At 57.2% G+C, this 21,355-nt stretch overlaps 1 protein-coding gene across 6 annotated transcripts; it reads right to left on the reverse strand.

The window, feature by feature from the left end:
* Window positions 1–529: 529 nt before the first annotated feature.
* SCNN1B (sodium channel epithelial 1 subunit beta) lies at window positions 530–13,801 on the reverse strand. 6 transcript variants are annotated; one of them, XM_038151778.1, is made up of 17 exons: window positions 13,719–13,801; window positions 11,369–11,568; window positions 11,206–11,269; window positions 10,551–10,646; window positions 10,319–10,383; window positions 8,971–9,289; window positions 7,477–7,876; window positions 6,364–6,557; window positions 6,023–6,126; window positions 5,428–5,591; window positions 4,882–4,989; window positions 3,094–3,211; window positions 2,482–2,557; window positions 2,237–2,294; window positions 1,842–1,903; window positions 1,388–1,463; window positions 530–1,041 (listed from the first exon to the last, which is right to left on the reverse strand). In XM_038151778.1, the coding sequence occupies exons 5-17, from the start codon at window positions 10,380–10,382 to the stop codon at window positions 694–696; spliced, it is 2,091 nt and encodes a 696-aa protein (XP_038007706.1). In that variant the 5' UTR covers window position 10,383; window positions 10,551–10,646; window positions 11,206–11,269; window positions 11,369–11,568; window positions 13,719–13,801; the 3' UTR covers window positions 530–693. The 6 variants fall into 6 exon arrangements, with proteins under 6 accessions (XP_038007706.1, XP_038007709.1, XP_038007708.1 ...); XM_038151781.1 differs by lacking the exon at window positions 10,319–10,383; XM_038151780.1 differs by lacking the exons at window positions 10,319–10,383; window positions 11,206–11,269.
* Window positions 13,802–21,355: the final 7,554 nt, after the last annotated feature.

Raw genomic sequence — 21,355 nt, forward strand, 5'->3', positions numbered from 1 at the left:
TTTATTATTGCAAGAATGATGATTAAACAGGCTGGTGCTTCCTCCCACCCGAGTCTCGGGGGAGTTGTGTTCTTGGCACACCAACAGCTGTGCCCACCCGCACCATGAGTGGCACAAACCCTGGGCAGCAGCACAACAGGGCACCCAGTGAAGGGACAGTTCAGTTTCCATTGTGGTTGTTTGGGGATAGAAATTCTGCAGCCCCAGAGGTCAGAAGTAGTTTTGGTCCCATCCCAAGGCTGTGCTCCATGGTATGGCACAGCTGTGGCACGCGCTGAGCCACATCCCTGCAGCCAAGAGCTGGAGAAGGGGTAGGATGAGACAGTCTTTAAGGTCCCTTCCAACACAAACTCTTCCAGGGTTCTGTGAGCTACAGGCCACGGCCTGGCATCCACTGCCAGGACATCCTGTCCTCCCTGCCACCACCCTGCTCTGCTCACTGGGAATCGCTTCCCACCCACCTGGTGACGAGAAACAGTGACACGATTTTACAGCAGTACTGATGTACACAAGCCCTACACACTGAAGCCAAAGCCTGACTCTGTGAGGTTTATTGCAGGGTTTATTAGGCAGAGCTTCCTGCCAGCGATCAGTCATAGGAGAGAACAGCCTGGGCTTTTAATTCCCTCTGAATTTGGACAGACAGTGGCCCAGCAAGCGGCGCAGCGCGGCGGGAGCTCCAGGAGCCTCTGGTCACTCGCTGTCGCTGTCGGGGCCCAGGGTGTCCAGGGGCTGCACACGCAGGGAGTCGTAGTTGGGCGGGGGCGTGCCGGGCTCGGGGGGCAGCGCCTCGGCCCCCGCGGGCTCGTGCTGGAAGCCCAGGTTGGTGTGAGCCTCCACCAGCTCCGACACCGTCGGGGGCGCGTCCGGGTACCGCGCCCGCGCCCGCCGCTGCTTCAGGCCTTTGCACCAGCTGATGACGTTGATGATGGTGATCCACAGCGAGTCGATGATGATCTCCCCAAACTCAATGAGGCACAGCACCGAGCCCCCCATCCAGAACCCAAACTGGCCTCCCAGGCTCGACAGCAGCCAAACGATCTGTGGGAGGAGAGTGGAGTGAGCCCCTCAGGCGTGCCCCACCCCGGTCCGTCACCCGGGTGCCAGTGCTGATGTGGGTGATGCCCCTGCACCTGGGACCTGCCTGCTGGGGCCCTCCCGTGCTGGTGCTGCCCTGCAGGGCAGGGACAGGGACGGGAGGTGGAGTGGGGGAAGGAACTGAGGGCTCTGAGCCACCAGGCAGAGGTGGCTTCATCCACTTCATTTCAGCAAGTGTGCCAAAAGGCAGCCTGGAGGGATGTGACAGACCGTCCCCCAGGGCACCGAGCCCTGCCCGTCCCAGCTGGCTGGCTCCTGCCCTGCCAGAAGGGCTGGGATGGGCACTCACCGTGGTGGCAGCTGACTCCGAGATGGTGCGGTAGTTGTACTCCTGGAAGTAAATGTTCAGCTTGATGATCCCATTCCTGTAAAGAACAAAACCCACCTCAGTGAGGAGCTGGCTGTCACTGTCCTGCACCTCTGCTCCAGCCTGACCGTGGGACAGAAAGACACCAGGACATCAGTATGAAGTGACAAACGTTATGGCATTGGAACTGTCCTTAAGGCTGATTTCACTTTGTTGCATGTTTGAGTTTGACCGACCCAGTTTGCAGCTCTGGAGAGCAGAGGACACGCATGAAGTGCCTTTTGGATCTGCTTTTTGTGTGTCCCAGGTGACCAGGCTGCAAACCTCGTCCTCCCTGTGCATTCGCACCCGCGCGCTGGCCCAGCGCCAGGGCTCGTGTCAGGCTGATGTTAACAGGCTCAGCAGAGAAGATAAAGTGCTTGTTCCTCTCACTCACCTGTCCAGAGTCACATTTGTTGACATATCCCTTTCATAAGACAGAATATGGAAAATCCAGTCCTAGGAAAACAGAATCTGTTCAGAGGAGTAGAGGCACGCTGTGCTCCCGAAGAGCGCGAGCCCTGCGGTGCTGTGCCCCTGCCAGGCAGCCCTGCCCGAGGTGAGGGGGAGGCTCTGGAGCTCAGCAGGGCAGCTCTGCCTCAGCAGGGACCCCAGCAGGGAGGAGCCGCTCTGGGGGTGCCTCCTGCCCCACGCCCTGCTGGTCTGTGTGTGGTAAACATGGACTTGAGCAGAGGTGCTTTGACCCGGACACCAGCTCTGACAGCAGCCAGTGTCCTGTGCCCGGGAACAGGAGCCACCGGGGTCTGCTACAAGCCAAGGAATCGGGGTTACCTCGGAGGCTTCTGATGGCCAGTCCGCCATGGAGATGGTCATTTTGTACTGCGTGTCACTGCAGCAAACAGGGAGAGCATTAGTACGGAGATGTCCCCTCCTCTGAAGTCTCTGCAACTTCAGCTCTCAGGCAGCAAACCAGCCCTGCAGGGTTTGCTGCCCTTTTGGGAAAGTCAGGGCTGATGGGAGTCAAAGTGAAGGACCCCTCTACCTCCACAGCAACCAGATCAGGCTCAGGTACTCACTTGCATGTTTCTTTACAGGAGTCAATGCAGATCTGACGCTGTTTTATGCTGGATCTCAGTGAGGAATAGCAATATGCTGTTTGGTGAAAACAAAGTCAAAGTATTTGTTAAGATAAGGACCCAGTTACTGAGTTATATCAGTTTCCTTTATCAAAATAAATATTAGGTATGACCATTCAGCACAGATTTGCCATCTTCCCTTTCAACTTTCCTTTCCTTGAGAAACTTGGGCAAAACACATCAGGCAATTTACAAATAAATTAAAAATAAACTGTCAGTTTCTGAAGACAGTTCTTATAGAACCAGCTTGCCCAGGATTGGTATTTTTAGTGCAGCCCTGGCCTCTGCCAGCACAGAGCTGTGCTATCCCAAGGGACCACTGGACCCTCCATTGTCCCTGCCAGGGGACCCAAAATTTTTGGGTGCAGAGGCCTGGAGTGATACCCTGTGTTCTCTTTGGTGCCCGAGGGCTCCCCCAGCCCACAGCCAAGACCAGATGTGGCCCCTTCTCCCCAGCCCTGGCCCAGGGGGCCACGTCCCACAGGGAGCAGCCGTGCAGGAGCTGCAGGGACAGCAGCAGAGCCCGGCCCCAGAGCCCCCAGCAGCTCTTACCCCAGCCTGGGTTATCCTCGTTATTGCAGTAATTCACCCCTTCAGGCAGAGGGAACATGTAGTGCCCACAGCCACAGATCTCCACCATGTGGTTCTGGAAGCAGGAGCGCAGGCAGGCCTGGGGAGGGAAGGGGGATGCTCAGGGTGGCTGAGCCCTCGGGAGCCCTCTGCCCCAGAGCTCCCTCTCTCTCGCACTGAACAGGGCATCTTGGGGCTGCAGACAGACGGGGAAGAAGCTGCAGAGGAGGTGGGGGCTCCCAGAGCCTGTCCCTGCCCAGAACCCCTGCCAGCCTTGCTGGCATTGGAGCTCTTGGGGCCACTCGTGGGAGCTGGCCGTGGGTGAGACCTCGTGGCAAGCAGAGGGAGCTCAGCACCCGCTGCTGCTCACACAGACACTGCTCATTCCTCAGTTATTTTGGGGCTTCACAGAAGTAACACTCAAGCTTCCAAAAGGGAGTACAAATGTTCCCTTCCACTACAGACAGGGCTGTGCTCTCCAGGCTTCACACAACACTGACAAAGGGCTGGTTTTGCATTTTAAGGCCATGAATTTCCAAATCCTTCAACATAAAGAGCAGACATATGAATGATCTTTGTGCGGGTGCTGCTCGTCTGGGGAGGATTGTGGCTGCAGCTCCAGCAGCAGCACTGCCATTAGCTTGGTGAGGCGTGAAGTTCATCACCCGAGGCTGGAGTGGGATTCTGCATGAGGCAGCACAACGCAATAGCAAAGTCTGTGAGAAGATAATTAAATTTAACAGTTGTGGGCTGGACAAGCAGAGAATTTCTGTGTGATAGAAAGGTCCATGGAGTGCAGAGCAGTCAGGGAGTGATGGAAGAGCCTGGTTTTGCTGAGAGGGCTCTGAAGTGGCATTACGTGGGCACAGCACTCCGTCAGTGCCTGCACTTCTAGGGAATAATGCAACCCTCCCGAGTGTTTGCTTAAGCCTTATACAAGCATCTTCAGAAGCTGGCCAGAGTGGTCCGATTGTTATTGTATTATATAAAGGTAGAAATATAAAACCACTGCCAGCCCAAAGCCCTCCCGATCTCCGGGGGCATCTGCGAATCACCCAAATGTTTGGGAATTTCCTTATTATCACACTGCACCCTCAAGAGCTGCTTCTCCCTCAGCACAGCCTGTTATAAATTAACCTCTGCTTAGGGCTGGCCCTCTAATTTTCTACAGATGCAAGGTTAACTGACGCTCAACTTTCTCATCCCATTTTCAGAGTGATGAAGAAGCAAAGGGCTGTTTCCCTTCCTGTACAAACCAGCTGCATTTTCAGGGTGAGAAATTACTTGATTCCCCCAAAGAGAAAAAAGTTAAAGATCGCAGGAGTGTTCAGAGGGAGACTCTCTCCTTAGTACTCATCTCCTGTCGGGGTAAACATCACTTGTGTACACAAAACATGAGTTCCTAGGAAGTGTCACTTTGACCTTGTCTCAGCAGAAGTTTCCCAGAGCCTTAGTGACCGTTCCTACAGAACCATATGGGGCTTACATCAGCTATGAGGAAAAATTTTTCATGGAAAGGGTTGTAAAGCATTTGAACAGGCTGCCCAGGGCAGGAGTGAAGTCACCATCTCTGCAAGTGTTCAAAAACCATGTGATGTGGCACTTGAGGACATGGCTTATCAGTGGTGGTGCTGTGTTGATACTTGGATTTGATTATCTTGAAAGATTTAATGATTTTATGATTCCCCAGTACCCTGCATGATAGGCAAAGATTTAACTGCTTTGATGATTTCTCCTGAAGAGTGTTGTTTGATTTAGAGGGTGTTCTACCTGTATGGAGTAGGAGGTGTTGTATTGGCTGTAGAGGTTTTTGACGGGGACGTCGGAGCCGTTCATGGTGCAGTCGCTGTAGGGATAACCCATCCTCTCCAGCTCGTCCTGGAAACAAACCCAAACACCAGACTGTGGTGATCACTTCTCCACAGGTCCCTGTGCCCATTTCCCAGGGGCTCTGTAATTCTGTGCTCCCCACGGCTTTGCTAGAGATGAGAGTCAGCGGGGGCAGAGCTGAGGAGGCTGCAGCCCCTTCCTGGGTGGGTCCAGGCAGGCGAGGCTGCTCAGGGGCTGGCAGAGCACCTTCTGACATGCTGCAGAAAGAGACAACCGTGGCCTGAGCGCAGCATTCCGGCCTCAGTAAAGCACTTTGCCAGGACAGTTACATAAACTCCTCCATAAAGCGCTCCAGCCCCTGACAGGTGTGTACCTTGTCTCCTTTGGTTTGAGCCAGTTCAGCCAAGACTTAAAGCAAACTTGGTTGTGGTCCCATCAGATAACATTATTCTCAGACAATCTGCTCCCGAGGAATGCCACACATACCACCAGCACTCCAATGGAGGTTTCTGTCCCAGCCATGGCGTAGATGCCCTGATCCTTGAGGAAGGGGAAGCTCTTCTGCTGGTGCAGCATGAGCCTGGCCCCAGCGGCAGAGGACAGGTAGGGAATGTAGTCCTGCTGGCTGATGTCCAGAATCAGCTTCAGCCCTGGGACACCAGACAAAACACAACAGGAATTGCACTGGAAGGGGAGGCTTGGGGAAAGAAGGCTGTCTATTTTCCTCTCCCTGTTCCTTGGGAAGAGCCAGGGTCTGGCTGCCATGGCAGCCTGATCTGGGGAGGACCACTTATGGTGGTGAATGCCCAGCACTGCAAAAACTGGGAACAGCCAGGGGTTGCCTAAGATATTTCAAATATGCAGAGGATGCCCTTCTGCTACATGTCCGTAGTCGGTTCTTCTGTGTGGCACATTTTCCTTTTGGGGCTCATCCCCCTCTGGAAAGCCTCTGTTCCCTGTCACAGTGCTCCAATGACAGAGGAACCATTGGTCTGTCCTGAGTGACAGAAACGGGCACCAAGAGGCAGAGCCCTCACGTCTGCCCCTCCAGCCCCTCCTCCACCGCAGAGCGCTCCCTTACCAAACTCGGCCCCGGGGTTGGAAGAATTCAGAGCCTCTTCATCCATGCCCCAGTTAAAGATGTAGCAGTTACCATGGTCTGGGTGGTAGATTTGGGTGAAGTTCCTGGAGGAATCATACACATAAAACTGTGACTCTCGGGAGCAACAAAGGGGTGTGACATAAAGCAGAAGATGGGCCCAGCTCAGCAGCTGTGCTTCCCAACACTGGGAAGTGTTGATAGAGCTGAGAATCAGCAGCAATCTCACTAGCAGCTGATATATACCTCAAAAAGAGAAAGGAACCCGCGAGCTGTTCCTTCCTGCAGGGACGGAAAGGAGCAGGGAGCTCGTGTGCACCTACTTGTAGTTGCAGGGTTCGGCCCCGTAGAGACAGGCCAGGATCATGTCCTCTGCCTGGTAGCCCATCCTGATCCTCTCGTGCAGCGGGACCTTGGAGAGGATGGAGGTGGACTGCAGGATGTACCACTCGGTCACCGCCTGCGCCGCGCTGCTGAAGTTCCTGTACGTGCAGTTGTCAGAGCCCTGGTGGCTGCACTGGGGACACAGAGCAGGCAGCCTGAGCCCAGGGGACACAGAGCAGGCAGCCTGAGCCCTCAGGGACACCTGAGCCCCAGGGGGACACAGAGCAGGCAGCCTGAGCCCTGGTGGCTGCACTGGGGACACAGAGCAGGCAGCCTGAGCCCTCAGGGACACCTGAGCCCCAAAGGGACACAGAGCAGGCAGCCTGAGCCCCAGGGGGACACAGAGCAGGCAGCCTGAGCCCAGGGCACGGCAGGGCCATGTGGGACCCCCTCCCCATGTGCTTGCCCACATGCCAGCCCTGCCTGCAGCTCCAGGGACTGAGAGGTTCAGCCTGACGGGGCCACAGGCTGGCTGTCACTGAGCTGGCTGTCACTCTGAGCTGGCTGTCACACTCAGCTGGCTGTCACACTCAGCTGGCTGTCATTACAGGGTCCTTCCCCAGGGACATTTCCCTGCTGGGCAGGTTATACATCATCCCCAGGGTGACCCCACAAGTTAAGAGAAAATGTCAATTTTGGACAATTCTTTAAGGCTGGAGTTTCCCCAGCCTCCGAGGCCTGCCCAGGCAGGGTCCTTGGAGCCTCATGGGAGCAGGGCTGAGGGGTTCCAGCACCACCTTGTGCCTCTGCACTGCGGACTGCAGCAGGAAAGGGATGGGGCAGCAGCCACAGCCTCTCCCTGGCATTTTGGGTGCCTGACCCAAGGAAGGGGTGAGGGTGCCTGGGGGCCTGCAGGGACCACCCCTGCCCTGGCTCTGTCCTGGGCTCAGCCTGTGGCAGGGCTGGGTCGGGGCACAGGCAGTCCAGAGGCCCGGGGCAGAGTGGCCATGGGCAGCTGCTGGGGAGGAGACACAGATCTCCCCGCTGCATCCTCGCCGAGGCACCCATCCCTCGTCTCTGCCCGCTGCCACTGTGGGACCCTCTCATCTCACCAGCTTCACTGCCAGCTTGTACTTCTTCTCTTCTGACACGGTGCTGGCTGGGGCAGGTGCAGCAGTGGTTTGGTTGCCCTCAGTGGTTTCGTTGTCCATGGTTTCGTTGCCCCCAGAGAGCTGGTGGTCCCCAGCAGTGTCACTGCTCACACTGGCTCTGCTGTCCATGGCAGTTTCGTTGCCCGCAGCAGTCTGGTTGGTCTCAAAGATGTCCAGGATGATGGGATTGTCTTTGTCGTGCTCGTCGATGAGGACCAGGGGGATCTGGTTCCAGAGCTCCAGGTCGAGTGGCAGGGACACGTTCTCACTGCTGTTGCCTGGTGTGGGCTGCAGGATCCTCTCCAGCGCTGCCTCAATGAGCCTGTCCAGCTCCTTCAGCAGGGGCTTCACCTCCGAGTACCTGCGGGACAGGGAGTGGCACCAGCAGTGCCATGGTGTGGGGACACAGCTCACCTGCCATGCTGCTGGCTTGGACTTCCTGGGGACCTCAGAGTGCTGCCTAAATTTACTGGGGACAACGGGAGCTCCCATGCAGAGCACGGCCAGCCCGGACACTGGTGTCCCTGCAGCTGGGCAGAAGGGCAGTGGGAGGATAAACTGGCAGTGCTGCAGGGCTGAACACGCCAGTGCCGGGCCACATTTGTTCTAGTTCAGTAATTCACTACAGTTTACACAAAACATCTCTAGCAAGTGGAGGAGAAACTAGCCCTAAGGAATTCTTGTGTTGGCCGAGAGCGTCTTGCCTTGGGCTACGCTATTGCGTGGATTTAAAACAATGATAGATTCAAAGCAACTCCAGGGAAAATCAGCGGCTCCTTTGAAATCACAGTTCAGTTCTGTCTCTGTGGTGCCTGGCAGGCAGGACTGTGGAACCAGGGACTGGAGTACGAGCAACGAGAAGAATGCTCACAGTGAGGAAGGGGAACGAAAGAAATTGTGGGGAAGACGGAAAGACTGATTCTAGCTGAGAAAGGTGAGCTGAATTTGGTTCTTTTAGGAGCTGAGGAAAGTTAGCAGGGAGGTAAAAACCTTCATTAGATTGACTGATATGGCGCAGAAACTGTGTTAGGAAGAAACTCTTCCCCATGAGGGTGGGCAGGCCCTGGCACAGGTGCCCAGAGCAGCTGTGGCTGCCCCTGGATCCCTGGCAGTGTCCCAGGCCAGGCTGGACAGGGCTTGGAGCAGCCTGGGATGGTGGAAGGTGTCCCTGCCCAGGGCAGGGGGTGAAATGAGATGAACTTGAAGGTTCCTTCCCAACTCAAACTGTGTGGGATTCTCTGAAGCCAGGGAGAACTTGCAGACAGATGAACCCTCCTCTGGCCCTGAGCCATTCATCTTCATATTGCTCTTTATTTGTTTTTAGGGCCCCCTGGTGACTCCATTGCTGCTCCCAACGTGATGTCTCAGACAAGAGCGGGCCCTCAGTACCTCACACGGGCAATGGTTCTGAGGGGTTAGGGCACACATGGGGAAACTGGGAGAAGAAACACTTACTTGAAGGGGTTGGCGTTGCAGATGGTGACTGCAGGGAACTTCATGGTCTTAAAGCCGATGGAGAGAGACGAGGTGACGTTGTAGGAGAGGTAGGTGTTGATGAGGATCCCCCACTGCCAGAACACCAGGGATGCAAAGAGCAGCGTTAGGAAGAACCAGATCAATTTCTTCTTTGGCCCCTCCTTGATGATGCGCTTGGGGCCGTGGGTGTTGGTGTTGTCGCAGTACCAGACCAGCAGCTCCTTGTAGGTGTAGCCAGGGCCCTTCTGCAGGCGATGCAGCGCCCGCACCAGGTACTTCTTCAGGTTCATGCTGCTGCCTGCGAGCAGGAGAACAGACATCACGCCAGCTCCGAGGAGGAGCAGAGCTGTGCCACACCAGGCGCCCCGCTAGGTCAGCACAGCCGGAGCGGGACGGCCACTGCGACGGCACGGCCGTGTTTGTACCCAGGAGAAACCCAGGTGCTCTGCAGGGCCATGCCGTGGCAGCAGCACGGCACCCAGCCTCCCGGGAGGACACAGGAGAGCTTTGGGACCGGCAGTTCCACAGGTGGTGGATGCTTTTGCCACATTCTGGGTTCTTGCTGGCCCCACCAGAGCTGAGTGACCGCGACCTGCGGGCCGTGCCTGGCGACTCCCGAGCGTGGCCAGGGCCCTGCAGTGGGGCAGCGCCTGCCCAGGGGCTGCTCAGGGAGCGGCAGTGCTGCGTGCACGCTGATAGAGCTGGAATGCTGTCCCCGCCTCGGCCAACACTAGATGGACCAAGCAGTACACGCAGGAGCTGGCTGGGGTAGAGCTCCGGCTCACAGTGCTCAGGGCTCAGCCTCACACGGAGCCTGAGACCATTCTCCTTTAAAATAAGAAGTATTAGAGCACATCCAGCTTTCAGAGGGACAGAAGAAGAGGAGCTGGAAGCAGCAGCACCTTTCCCAGGACCAGGAATGCTGTCCAGGGCTGCTGCCTCCTGGAGGAGGGACACCAGATTGGTTTTCTCCACCAAATTCCTTTGTCTGTCAGATATTATCAGTATGGCCCCCCCACTCCTCCGCTCTGGTGAGGGATGCTGCATACTTGGCATTCATTTTGTGAGTAAATAGAACATTTTGTGCTGCTATTTTAAGGTTAGAATCTGTGTTACTAAATCTTAATATCCCGAGGCAAGATTTCAAAAAGAACCTGAGGCAGCCACTCAGAACATTTGTCAGATTTAAGCTGCAGGAGAGCAGAGTTAAAGATTAATGCTGGGAATAGGCCCCTTCCTGGGAGAAAGAGTGCCGGAATAATGCAGCAATAGTTCAGCAAGGAGCAGCACTCGGCAGGGCAGGAATGAGTGACACAGCAATACTTGCAGGTGAGCAGAGACGGCAGCAAAGGTGTGCACGGGCCCTGGAGAGTGAAAGGAGGGTTCTTCATCCCTTTCAAAAATAAAAAGGTGACACTGATTCTTTGATCTGCTGGCCAGATCTGCAAGTTCTCCCGAGTAGCACACGGAGAGGTGGATAACAGTATAAACCCAACAGATTTTGAAGTCTCGCTCCATGACGGAGAGAGAAGTGATGGTTCTCACTGCATGCCTGTTACCTGTGATGTTAGATGTGGGTGATCCTCTGTGGGAGAGGACTTTGGGAAGAACAAACCCCAGCTGCTTCCTCTAAGATCCGAGGGCAGGCTGTACTCCTACAGAAAAAGATTTTGTTCTCCAAGGAACTCGTGTCCTGGGACTTGGACCCCCCGGACTCCCAACGTCACCGTCTCATCCTTGGTGACCTTGTGCCACTGAGGTTCCTCCAGCCGTGTCCTGGGGGTGGTTTGCTCATGGAGGGAGCACACCTTGCACCAGAGCCTGGCTGGGCGTGGGGCAGACACCAGGAGAGGGGGAGCAGTGACCTGGGCCTGTGCTGAACTGCCCAGGCTGTGGGGGACGTGAGCCACGAGGGCTGTGCTGCCCCAGCCCCGGGGGGGTGTGAGCCCAGCCCTGCCCGGGGCACAGCAAGGTCAGCCTTGGCTTTACAGAGCCCATCCTCAGAGCTCCTCTAAATCTGGGGAGCCCAGCGAGGCAGACGAGGAAACATTTTCTGCCTTTTAAGCAATCCAATAAAAGATTGAGATTAGATTGCAGTTTCCAGCCCCTGCCCGGTGTGGGGCAGGATCCTGCCTGGCTGGCGCTGGCCAGCTGCGTGCCCTCGGCTGTCCCTGCTGTCACCAACCACTGCCTCCTGCCACAGGGAGACCCCACCTGTGTGCCGGTCTCTGGGTCACTCATCAACCTGCCACTGCTGGGAGAAGGTATTCCTTTTTATCTGGGATAAAAGAAATGGCAAGAAGCAAGAGCTGCATTTGAGTATGCCTGGATGGCTTTTTTGCGATGTATATTCTCATTTTAGCCGTTTTCTCCCTACCTTTATGTCCAGTGTTTCCAAACAGGCTCCTTCCTTGCTGACAGCTGGACGCTGCCCCAGGTGAGCCCCAAGGCCCTGTTATGGGGCTCCTCCCTGGCACAGTGCTCAGAGCTCAGCCCAGAGCTGCTCGGGGCAGGATTGGTGCCAGGTTTGGTGCCAGCCTGGAGTGGGTCCTGCTCTGCCCCATCAGCGGGCTGCACCTGAGCAGAGGTGATAAATGAGGGGTGTAAGGACCCACTCTCCATCCGTGCACTGGCAGCTGTGTCCCCTTCCCGCAGCCCCTCCGGAGGGAGGAAGAGGAGCAGTGATGAGGCAGGAGCTGAGCAGGGCTGGGGGCACAGAGGTGACACCCCCTCGACAGACACGCAGCCCTGAACCCTTTGCAGGTGGCTCTGGGGAGCCAGCACTGCTTTACAGCCCTGCTCTGCTCCAGGCTGCTCTGGTCACAGCAGGGCCATCTGAGCTGACCCCAGGGCTGTGAGACCCCGAGTGTGACCACAGGGTGCCAAGGCCCCTCTCCTGGCAGCACGTGCATCCCCGAGATGACCAAAGCCATCCTAAGAGAAACCTGCTCCTGCTTCCACTGGGGTTTCTCTGTGCTGTGGACGTGTTCTCCCTGTCTCCAGCAGCCGAGTCCAGCCCTGCCTCATCCCAGCATCACCCTGGGTGAAACTCCTCCACCTCACAGTGACATCAGACTCCCACATTACGAAATGATCCTGTTGACTCTGTTGAATCTCCTCTGGGGTTTTCCTAGGGCAATTGCCACTTGAAGGAAATAAAGTCATGAGCAAAACTTGCCCCACTCCTGGAAGCTCCAGGGTCAGATATGGGCTGCAAAACCACGCTGACACTACCGGCCGATGACACTGTGATTGCTCAGCACTTTCTCTCTCTCCTGGGACACACCAGTCACTCCTCTGATGACCAGCTGCTCCTCTGCCATCTCCCCTGAACCCTGAGGGAAAAGCCTAGTTTTCCTAAATGAGACATCTCTACTCTCTAGTGGTATTTGTGCGAATTAGAGGAATTTCTTTTATTACCTCACAAGTTTACAGGTTGGCAGTTTGAAAAGTGGAGCAGCCATGTGTCAGTGAGCAATGAAAGCCTGTCTCAAGGCAGGGTCAGAGCTCCCAGCAGATGCTCTGTGCTGCTGGTGCTGTGCAGGGACAGTGGCCAGGGCACACGGTGCCAGCTCCAACGCCCACGGCTCCAGCCCACGCAGGCGCCTCCAGGTCTCCAGCCCAACGGGCAGGCGTGCAGCACTCAGGAGTATTTACAGTCGGCGAGCTCAGATAGCGCTGGCCTGACTCTGTGCCGTGTGCCAGGCACTCTGCTCCTGCTCCCCTGCCCAGCCCTGAGCTCCCCTCTGATCTGCAGCCAGGCTGGGACTGCTGGGGCTGCTCACCTGGAGAGGAGAAGGCTCCAGAGAGAGCTCAGAGCCCTTCCAGGGCCTGAAGGGGCTCCAGGAGAGCTGGAGAGGGACTTTGGACAAGGCAGGGAGTGACAAGAGGAAATAGCTTCCCCCTACCAGAGGGCAGGGATGGATGGGATATTGGAAAGAAATCCTCCCCTGGGAGGGTGGGGAGGCCCAGGCACAGGATGCCCAGGGCTTGGAGCAGCCTGAGGTAGTGGAAGGTGTCCCTGCCCAGGGCAGGGAGTGCAATGAAGTGCACTTGAAGGTCCCTTCCAACTCAACCCAATCCACGATCCTGTGGCTCCCGTGGTGTCCACCTCTCGGGACAATCACAAGCCATGCTCCTCATGTGCCAGGAAGGTCACACTGCTGAGTTCACTTGGCTGCCTGGGCAAGGAGCGACAGGAATCCTGGACAGTAAGAGGAGCAAACCCCCAACACCAGCAACTGCATCCCCTGGGATGCTGCGGGCACACTGTGCCTCACTGGGAGCACCATCCCGGGGGAGATGGCACATGACCAACACCAAAACAAACACTGAACTACTCCACGAGATGCGGTTTGCTCCCATTCTTTTACCAGGGAGATTAAAGGAAACCCCTGTGCAAATAAAGGTTAAATCCGAATTACTACCCTCGGCTGCACGCCGGGTACACCCCAAATCCCTGCCCAGCACGAAAACCTGCCCCGCTGCTGCAAAACCAGGCAGAGATCGGGTGACCTCAGGTGTGGAGCAGCGTAAAAGACACCACGACCAGTCCCGTCGAGCCGGTCCCTTCGGCCCGAGACGCGGCGCAGGGATGCCCGAGGGCGCTGAGCGATGCCCGAGGGCGCTGAGCGATGCCCGCGGGCATCCCTGCGCAGCGTTTGGGGGCCGGCCAGCACCCACCCCGCACACCGTGCCCCGGTCCCCCCGGCCCCCGCGCCCCGTACCTGCCGCCCGTGCGGCTCCGGCAGCGCTCCCCGCCGCGACCGGCACCGGCCCCGCCGCCTGCCCGGCCCGCCCCGGCCCGCCCCGGCCGCACGGCTGGGCCCGCCCTCCCGCCGCCGGCAGCCGCTCCCGGGCCGCCCCGGTTCCTTGGGCTGCTTGGGGTTCCTCCGGACACATCCCGAGGAGTGGCGCCTGATTCTGCTGCTCCTGCTCCCGTCGCGTCAGGGTCGCCTAACGCAGCCTGGGATCCGCGGCACAAACCTCAGAGCATTCCTGGGTTAGGAAGGGACCGTAGAAACACAGAATCTTGGCATGGCTTGGGTTGGAAGGGACCTTAAAGCTCACCCAGTGCCACCCCTGCCATGGCAGGGACACCTTCCACTGTCCCAGGGTGCTCCCAGCCCTGTCCAGCCTGGCCTGGGCACTGCCAGGGACCCAGGGGCAGCCCCAGCTGCTCTGGGCACCTGTGCCAGGCTTCCCCCCCCCTCCCAGGGAAGGATTGCTTTCCAATATCCCATCTAACCCTGCCCTCTGGCAGTGGGAAGCCATTCCCCCTTGTCCCCCTTGTCACCTCACTGCTTTACCTTCCCTGGTGCCAACTGTCCCTGGTGCCAGGCTTTTGACATGGGTAAATAAATGCAGGCGAGGTGCATTAGTGTTTTGAAACAGTTTTATAAGCTGTTTTAGAAGATCCTATAATCTTTTTTTCTATTTTAAAGTAATAATAAAATCTTGTAACCTTGGCAGAGGCTGTCCAGGACAGCAATGGAATCCCCAGCCCTGGAGGGATTTAAAAGCCATGTGGCTGTGGCAGCTGGGGACAAGGGTTAATGGTGGCCTTGGCAGTGCAGGGGAAATGGTTGGACTCCATGATCTAGGAGGGCTTTTCCAACCTGAATGATTCCTCGGTTCTATATTAATTTATTTTTTTCCTGTAGAAAGCCTCCCTTCACAGCTGTTTGCTCCTCTGCCTGCTGCTGGGCACACTCCTGGCAGGAGTGACCCGAGCCTGTCAAGTGTGGACTAGACAAGATATTGATTTTCAAACAGAAGGGGCAGAGCTCAGTGGCACCAATGGACTGATCTGGACCTTGACGATCTCTTTCCAGGAGAAAAGAGCACTGTTTCTATAAAATGACAGAATGAACTAAAAAGGAAGCAGCTTTTCTGTTTGCTTCAGGGCTGTGAGGGCCCCCAGCCCCTCTGAACTGCTGCCTCCCAGCCCAGCTGTCAGTGATCTTCACAGTGATTAACATGTGCTTTGTGATTTCATGACTTAATCTCAATATTATGTGTCTTGCACGCAGACTCCTGTTGATCCCATAATTAATCCCTCAGGGGGGCTGGACAGACATGCCCCCCATTCTCTGTATTCTCCGAGCCCAGGGCCAGCCCGGTGTGTGCTGGGATCCCTCAGCCCAGCACCGCTGTACAAACACATTTGGGGGTAAAATCCTGAGCATCTCGAGCGAAGTGGGAGACGTCAGCTCCTCACAACAGAACAGTGAACATGTACAAACCTCCCTGGAACCATAAATCACCGCTGAGGGCAGAGCATTGTACAGGGGACTGATTGCCTCTTGCTAGGAGAGGTAATGGCAGATTCTTGTTCAATCAGGACTCGGTCAGACTTTCCCAAATGTCCCCGTGTTCTGTTATTTGGGAACAAAAGGGATTTTTATTTTTAACTGGCGCAAGCGTACCTCATGCCATTATGTCAGAGTGGAATGCGGGATTGTGTTTGAGAAGTATCTCCAAGGGAAGCTGGAATGAGCAGGTTGGATGGACCAGGACCTGCCGGGTTCCTCTGTCCTGTCACAGTAATTGCCCTGCTGTGGCCGCTGCTCTCCCGGAGAACAATGTCAGTTACCAGCTCTGGCAGCTCCAGCGCTGGAAATAGAGCGGCTGGCGTTTGTTCCAGGGTTCGGAACATCAGCTGCGCAGCCAGCAAAGCCAAGTGACCTTGAGCTGGCTTGACTTTCCATCATCTCTCAATTGTTTATGAGGAAGTTTATTTCATAAGCAAAAGCCTCCTGCTGAAAATACAGCTGAAACGCCACAGGAAGCTCCCCTGCATCCCAGGCATTGTTTCCCCAGTGGTGTGTTGTGTTGGCATGATGCACTGCTGACAGCAGCTAAATACAGCTGGGACACCAGATCCACGGGGAAAATCAGCCCTGAAAGTGACTCCATCTGCCTGACCCACCACGTTTCAAAAGTATCAACTGCTCCTAAATTTGTCTGATGGAAGGAAAACGTTTTGATGGTGGCTGTGGCTGGTACAAAGGCAGCTGGAACTTTGATGGATACTGTTAGGTCTGGATGTACAGATGAAGAGCAGAGGTGCTTGTTCCTATCAGTCCCCATCAGTCCCTGTCGCCGTCAGTCACCCGCCCAAATCACCCACCCAATGCTAGTGCAGGCATTGTTCCCCCACACAGGGAGGCTGCCCCTGTCCCTGCCCCTGCCCCTGCCCCTGCCCCTGTCCCTGTCCCTGTCCCTGTCCCTGTCCCTGTCCCTGTCCCTGTCCTTGCCCCTGTCCCTGTCCCTGTCCCTGTCCCTGTCCCTGTCCCTGTCCTTGTCCCTGTCCTTGCCCCTGTCCCTGTCCCTGCCCCTGCTCCTGTCCCTGTCTCTGCCCCGCTCCTGTCCCTGCCCCTGCCGAGGGAGCTGTGCATCCGGCCCAGGCTCACCCAGCGTGGTGACTGCCAGGTTTATCTCTCGTGAGCACTTCCAGAGACACGCTGTCACTAAATGGAATCGAGTCACTTAGTTGTGACCAGTAAAACCGCATGAAGTGTCAGTGAGCATCTCACAACCACCCTGTGCCGGAGCCCCGTGTAAAACCTGTTGCCTGGCCTGTGTTTGCGTTACAAAGATCAGGCAGTAAAACCCAGACTGGTTTTGTTTTACAAGCCCAGCAGAGGCAGGGAAGGGGCCCCGCGGCTCCTGCTGGCCTGGCACGGCTCGGTGGGCTGCTGGCCACGGCGAGGGCTGCTCGGTGCCAGGGCCGGGCGCTGGGCTGTGGCACTGCTGCTGTGGCTCTGCCAGCCAGGCTGTGGCTACAGGGAGGGAGGGATGGGGCAAACTCCTCTGGGGCACAGCTCGCTCAGCCTCAGCGCCGTGACCTGGGCACTGAGTCCCGGCTCCCCTGCGGATGGCACTGGGCAGGTTCAGCGCAGCACTGTGATCATTTGTCACCGGTGGGGTTTCCCCTGACCAGCTCTGGAACTAGTTTTAGTGACAGAGAATTAATTGCGCTCATCTGCCTTTTCCACTGTACGAGTATACTGGAAAAAATATCCCTCCTGCTGTGACTCGAGCAGCCTGGGATGTGGCAGCTCAGGTCCTCTGGATGCCCCCAGGCCGCCCTGGTACAGGCTAGGAGTGCCAGCGTGGCTCCAGCAGGATGCAGCAATGTAAAGGTGCCCTGGGCTGGTGCTTTATGGTCCTCTCCCATGTCCTGGGGCAAATGTGAACTATTTTGTGACTGATGACATTTTATAACAAGACCAGAGCTGATTTATAGCAAGACCAGGAGTGATTACCCCTGAGTACCCAGGGGAACAGCTTGTACCGTTCTGGATTCATTATGTAAACTTGGGTGAGAAGGTCTTAAAACCCAGAGGACAGCACTGGAGTGAGAGGCGTTGTGACAACAGGGTGATTCACCCCGGCTGGAGCCGGCTGCCACCTCCACTGTGTTCTGGTGATCACATCCCGCCAGGACGGCGCTGTGCTCTGCTGCAGGTGAATAAATATAGGGAACACAGGGTTTTAATCCCTAGAAACACATCTGGACAAAGCACACGAGTGGCAGAGAGAGAGAACACGGGGGATGGCAAGGCTGCTGGGGCGGCAGTGCCACCGCGGCGCTGGGGCTGGCAGGGCTGGCAGGGCTGGCAGGGCTGGCAGGGCTGGCAGCCTCACGTGCCCAGCAGCGAGGGGGCTCCGGTCCTGACAGGGTACAGCTCCCCCCAGCCCCTTCTGCAGGGAAACTGGGGTACCTGCGTAAGACTGGGAGGGACAAGGCAGTGCAAGAGTGTCGCAGGAAAGTGCTGAGGCTTGGGTGAAGATTCCAGAGGACAGAGAGGCAGGAACACTCTGTCCACAGCCCTGGGGCCAGGTGTGTTTCCCTGTTTACGCCCCCGGCTGTGTTACAACCAGGCCAGGGAGCAGGCATGGCTGCAGGTCAGCGTCCCGGGCCCACGGCTGCCCACGGGGAGGCCGCAGGGACAAGGACAGGGAGGACTGGAGAGACCCTGCCCTCCACCACCACTGCCCCCAGGGCCTCCCCTGCCAAGCCACGTCCCCAGGGCCAGGTCCCCTGAGTCCACACTGCCCTGGAGAGGGGTGACCAGCCAGGTGGGACGGGCGCAGGCCGGGCCCCGCTGCCCGCGGCTGGAGGGGCGCAGCAGGGCCGGCCCAGCAATGGATGGCAGTGCCCGAGCTGGCCCGAGGTTCCTGTTCCCCCTACTGCCTTGGGCACTGCCCTCTCCCAGTCTCGTTCCAGGCTGAGCCGTGCCCAGTGTCACCCGTGCCAGCGGGTGTGGGCAGCTGGCGAGGCCTCCGCACGTCCCGGCCTGTCCTGCTCTGCGGAGATGCCGCCATGGGGATCAGTGTGGGGCCATGACATGGCCTGTCACTGTGGGGAACTGCTGTGCCCTGGGTCAGGCTGCCATGGGGATCAGTGTGGGGCCGTGTCACTGTGGGGAACTGCTGTGCCCTGGCTCAGACTGCCATGGGGATCAGTGTGGGGCCGTGCCACGGCCTGTCACTGTGGGGAACTGCTGTGCCCTGAGTCAGACTGCCATGGGGATCAGTGTGGGGCCGTGCCATGGCCTGTCACTGTGGGGAACTGCTGTGCCCTGAGTCAGACTGCCGTGGGGATCAGTGTGGGGCCGTGCCATGGCCTGTCACTGTGGGGAACTGCTGTGCCCTGGGCCAGACTGCCATGGGGATCAGTGTGGGGCCATGCCATGGCCTGTCACTGTGGGGAACTGCTGTGCCCTGGGCCAGACTGCCATGGGGATCAGTGTGGGGCTGTGTCACTGTGGGGAACTGCTGTGCCCTGGGCCAGACTGCCATGGGGATCAGTGTGGGGCCGTGTCACTGTGGGGAATAGCTGCCTGGGTCAGGCTCTGACTCATGCTGCCTGGGTCTGCTTCAGTGCCACCATGGCTGCCCTGCTGCAGCCTGGCTTTGGCTGGGGATGCTCCAGCTGCTGGAAAATGCTTCCAAAGTGCTGAGAACTAGGCTGGTGGGGCTGGCTCAGGCCATCTGTCCAGTGTGGGGAACTGCCCTGGGGCTGGCTCACCCTGCCCTGAAGGCAAAGGGGTAAAACTGAGCCATCGACATTGTTCGGCCTCCCCAGAGCTGAGCTTGAGCACCAGAGGCTCAGAGAGGATTTTCCATTTCCATAGGCATGTGCTGGAGATGCCTTTCCCCAGCCCAGCCCCATTTACATTAATGAGGCATTTAACTCCCAAACCTGTTTGTGGACCCCTGGATGTCACCCAGATGTCACCTCTCTGGAAGGGACCTGGGCAGTTTTTAACCCTGTGGGTGCTGCCTGGCTACATCTGCTGGGAGCACCTTTGGGCAGCTGCCCCTTCCTCCTGCTCTGAGGCAGACTGGGGTCCCCCCTCCGGGCTGACACCCCCACACGGGCAGGTTCCTGCCATCCAGAAAATCTCTGCGCAGCTGGATTTTCCTCCTCCTCAGCCACTTTCCCCCACAGCTCCTCAGTCACCTCTGGCTTTCTCCTCGCTGGCAGTGGCTGCGGTGGGAGCTGTGGAGGAGCAGAGCGAGGTTCTGCTGCTGTGCCTCCTCTCCTCGAGGGCCGGTCCCGGGGTGCCAGCAGCCTTTCCCGTGAGTCACCAGCACCTGCTGCCGCAGGTTTGTTTCAACACCTCTCCCCAGCCTGTCTCTTGCCAAGGCAGTGCCTGCCATGCTGCCTGCACCTTGGCTGTGTTTTCGGGTACTGCAGCAGGTCTGGGGTCATTGTCATCCCTGCCCAGAGCTGGCCACAGTGGCTGCAGCTGCACCCCAGGGACGGGAGGCAAGCGGGGGCTGTTGTGAGTGAGGGGTGCCTGCTCTGGAGCCCCGAGTGGGGCTGGCTGGGCTCCCAGCGCCTGCCACGGGTCTCCTGGGAGCACTGTTCCCATGGCAGGACACCGGGCTTCCCACCTGAGCCCAGAGCCAGTGCAGTGAAACAGGGGATGGTGCTGAGCCCTGGCTTTTACAGCCTGTTGTTCCCATAAACTCCGAGATGGGTTTCTCAGGCACTTTGGGTTTATGATGTTTAGCGTGTGCCAGTCCTCATTCTCAGACTGTCCCAGGTGGCTTTCTGTGTTTGAGGTGACTCAGGAGTTCAGCACAGTTCAGTGTGTAACTCATGATGAAGTAAACCATTTCTGTAGCTCCGTGGCTCTTTGCCTTCTGAGGATTATTCATACACGGAGAAAAGGTGTTGCACCTGCCCCAAGAGTAACTGCAAACAGCGCCCGTGGAACACCTGTGCTTTTCCAAAGAATTTAAAGCAAGTGTTCTCCCAGAAAAGCACCTGTCAGGACACATATCCTGGGTTTGCAGTGGGAGAGCCCTGACATTTCTGCTGCTGGACCACTACAGGTTAGCAGCCTTGCTCTCCATCCAAGGATATTCCCCTTATTGGAACTGCAGTTCTTGGTATAGAGTCTGACCAGTGCTACACCTGCTTTTGTGCAGGGTTGGCACCACTCTTTATTTTCCAAGGTTTTGTTTTGCTCTGGGGAGGCTTTAGAAACACAACCCCCTGACCCATCCCAATCTGTGCCAGCTGCCAGTGCCTTCCAGAGCCCTGGAGTTGGGCTGGGGGGTCCCTCCTGTCAGGGGGCTGATTGCATGATCAGCACTCGCTGATATAACCCAGCTCTGAGGGCTGCTGGGGCTGGGCAGAGGTGCTCGAGCAGCCTGAGGGGAAGAAGAAACCCAGGACCAGCATCAAAATGAGCTTGGGCAGTCTCTCCTTAGCACTGCCTGCAGCAGATGTGAGCAAAGCCTGTGGGGAGTTGTGGTCTCAGGTGCTGCTGCACACGCAGGTACAGATGTGGAGTGGAGGAACAGTGGTATGCCCCCTTTGTGATGTTGGGCTTTCCCCAGGGGCAGCTGACCCCTCTGCATTGGAAGGCAGGTCCTCAGTCAGGTGTAACAGGGCCAAACCAGCTCCTGTGCCAGCAGCACCAAGCTGGCAAGGAAGGAGTCTGCAGCAAGGTGTTCCTTAGCTCTGTGCTTTGCTGTATTCCTGTCCCTGCTGAAGGGGGACAGCTCATGCCTGTAACACCAAGGGGAGGTGGGCTCCATGATTCTGCTCCAGATCTGTTCTGCCACCACTGCCCATGGGCAAGATTGTCATGATGAGTTATTTGAGGTATTTGGTAGTTATATGAGGTATTTGGTGCTGTTAGAGGTGCTGGGGATGAGCCATGGCTCGCCCAGGGCTGCACCAGGGGCCGAGGCAGATCTGCTTCCCATTTTTCCTGTGGCCTCCAAGGGACTGCTCAGGTGCAGAGCTGTCTGGGACACCTGAAGTTCCAATGGCTTTGGTCTCTTGGTTAACATTGCTTTGTGAAAGGCCTTTTCACTGTTTCTGCTTGCATCC

Source organism: Motacilla alba, chromosome 14 (genome assembly GCF_015832195.1).
Source record: "Motacilla alba alba isolate MOTALB_02 chromosome 14, Motacilla_alba_V1.0_pri, whole genome shotgun sequence".
Classification (NCBI taxonomy): Eukaryota; Metazoa; Chordata; class Aves; order Passeriformes; family Motacillidae; genus Motacilla; species Motacilla alba.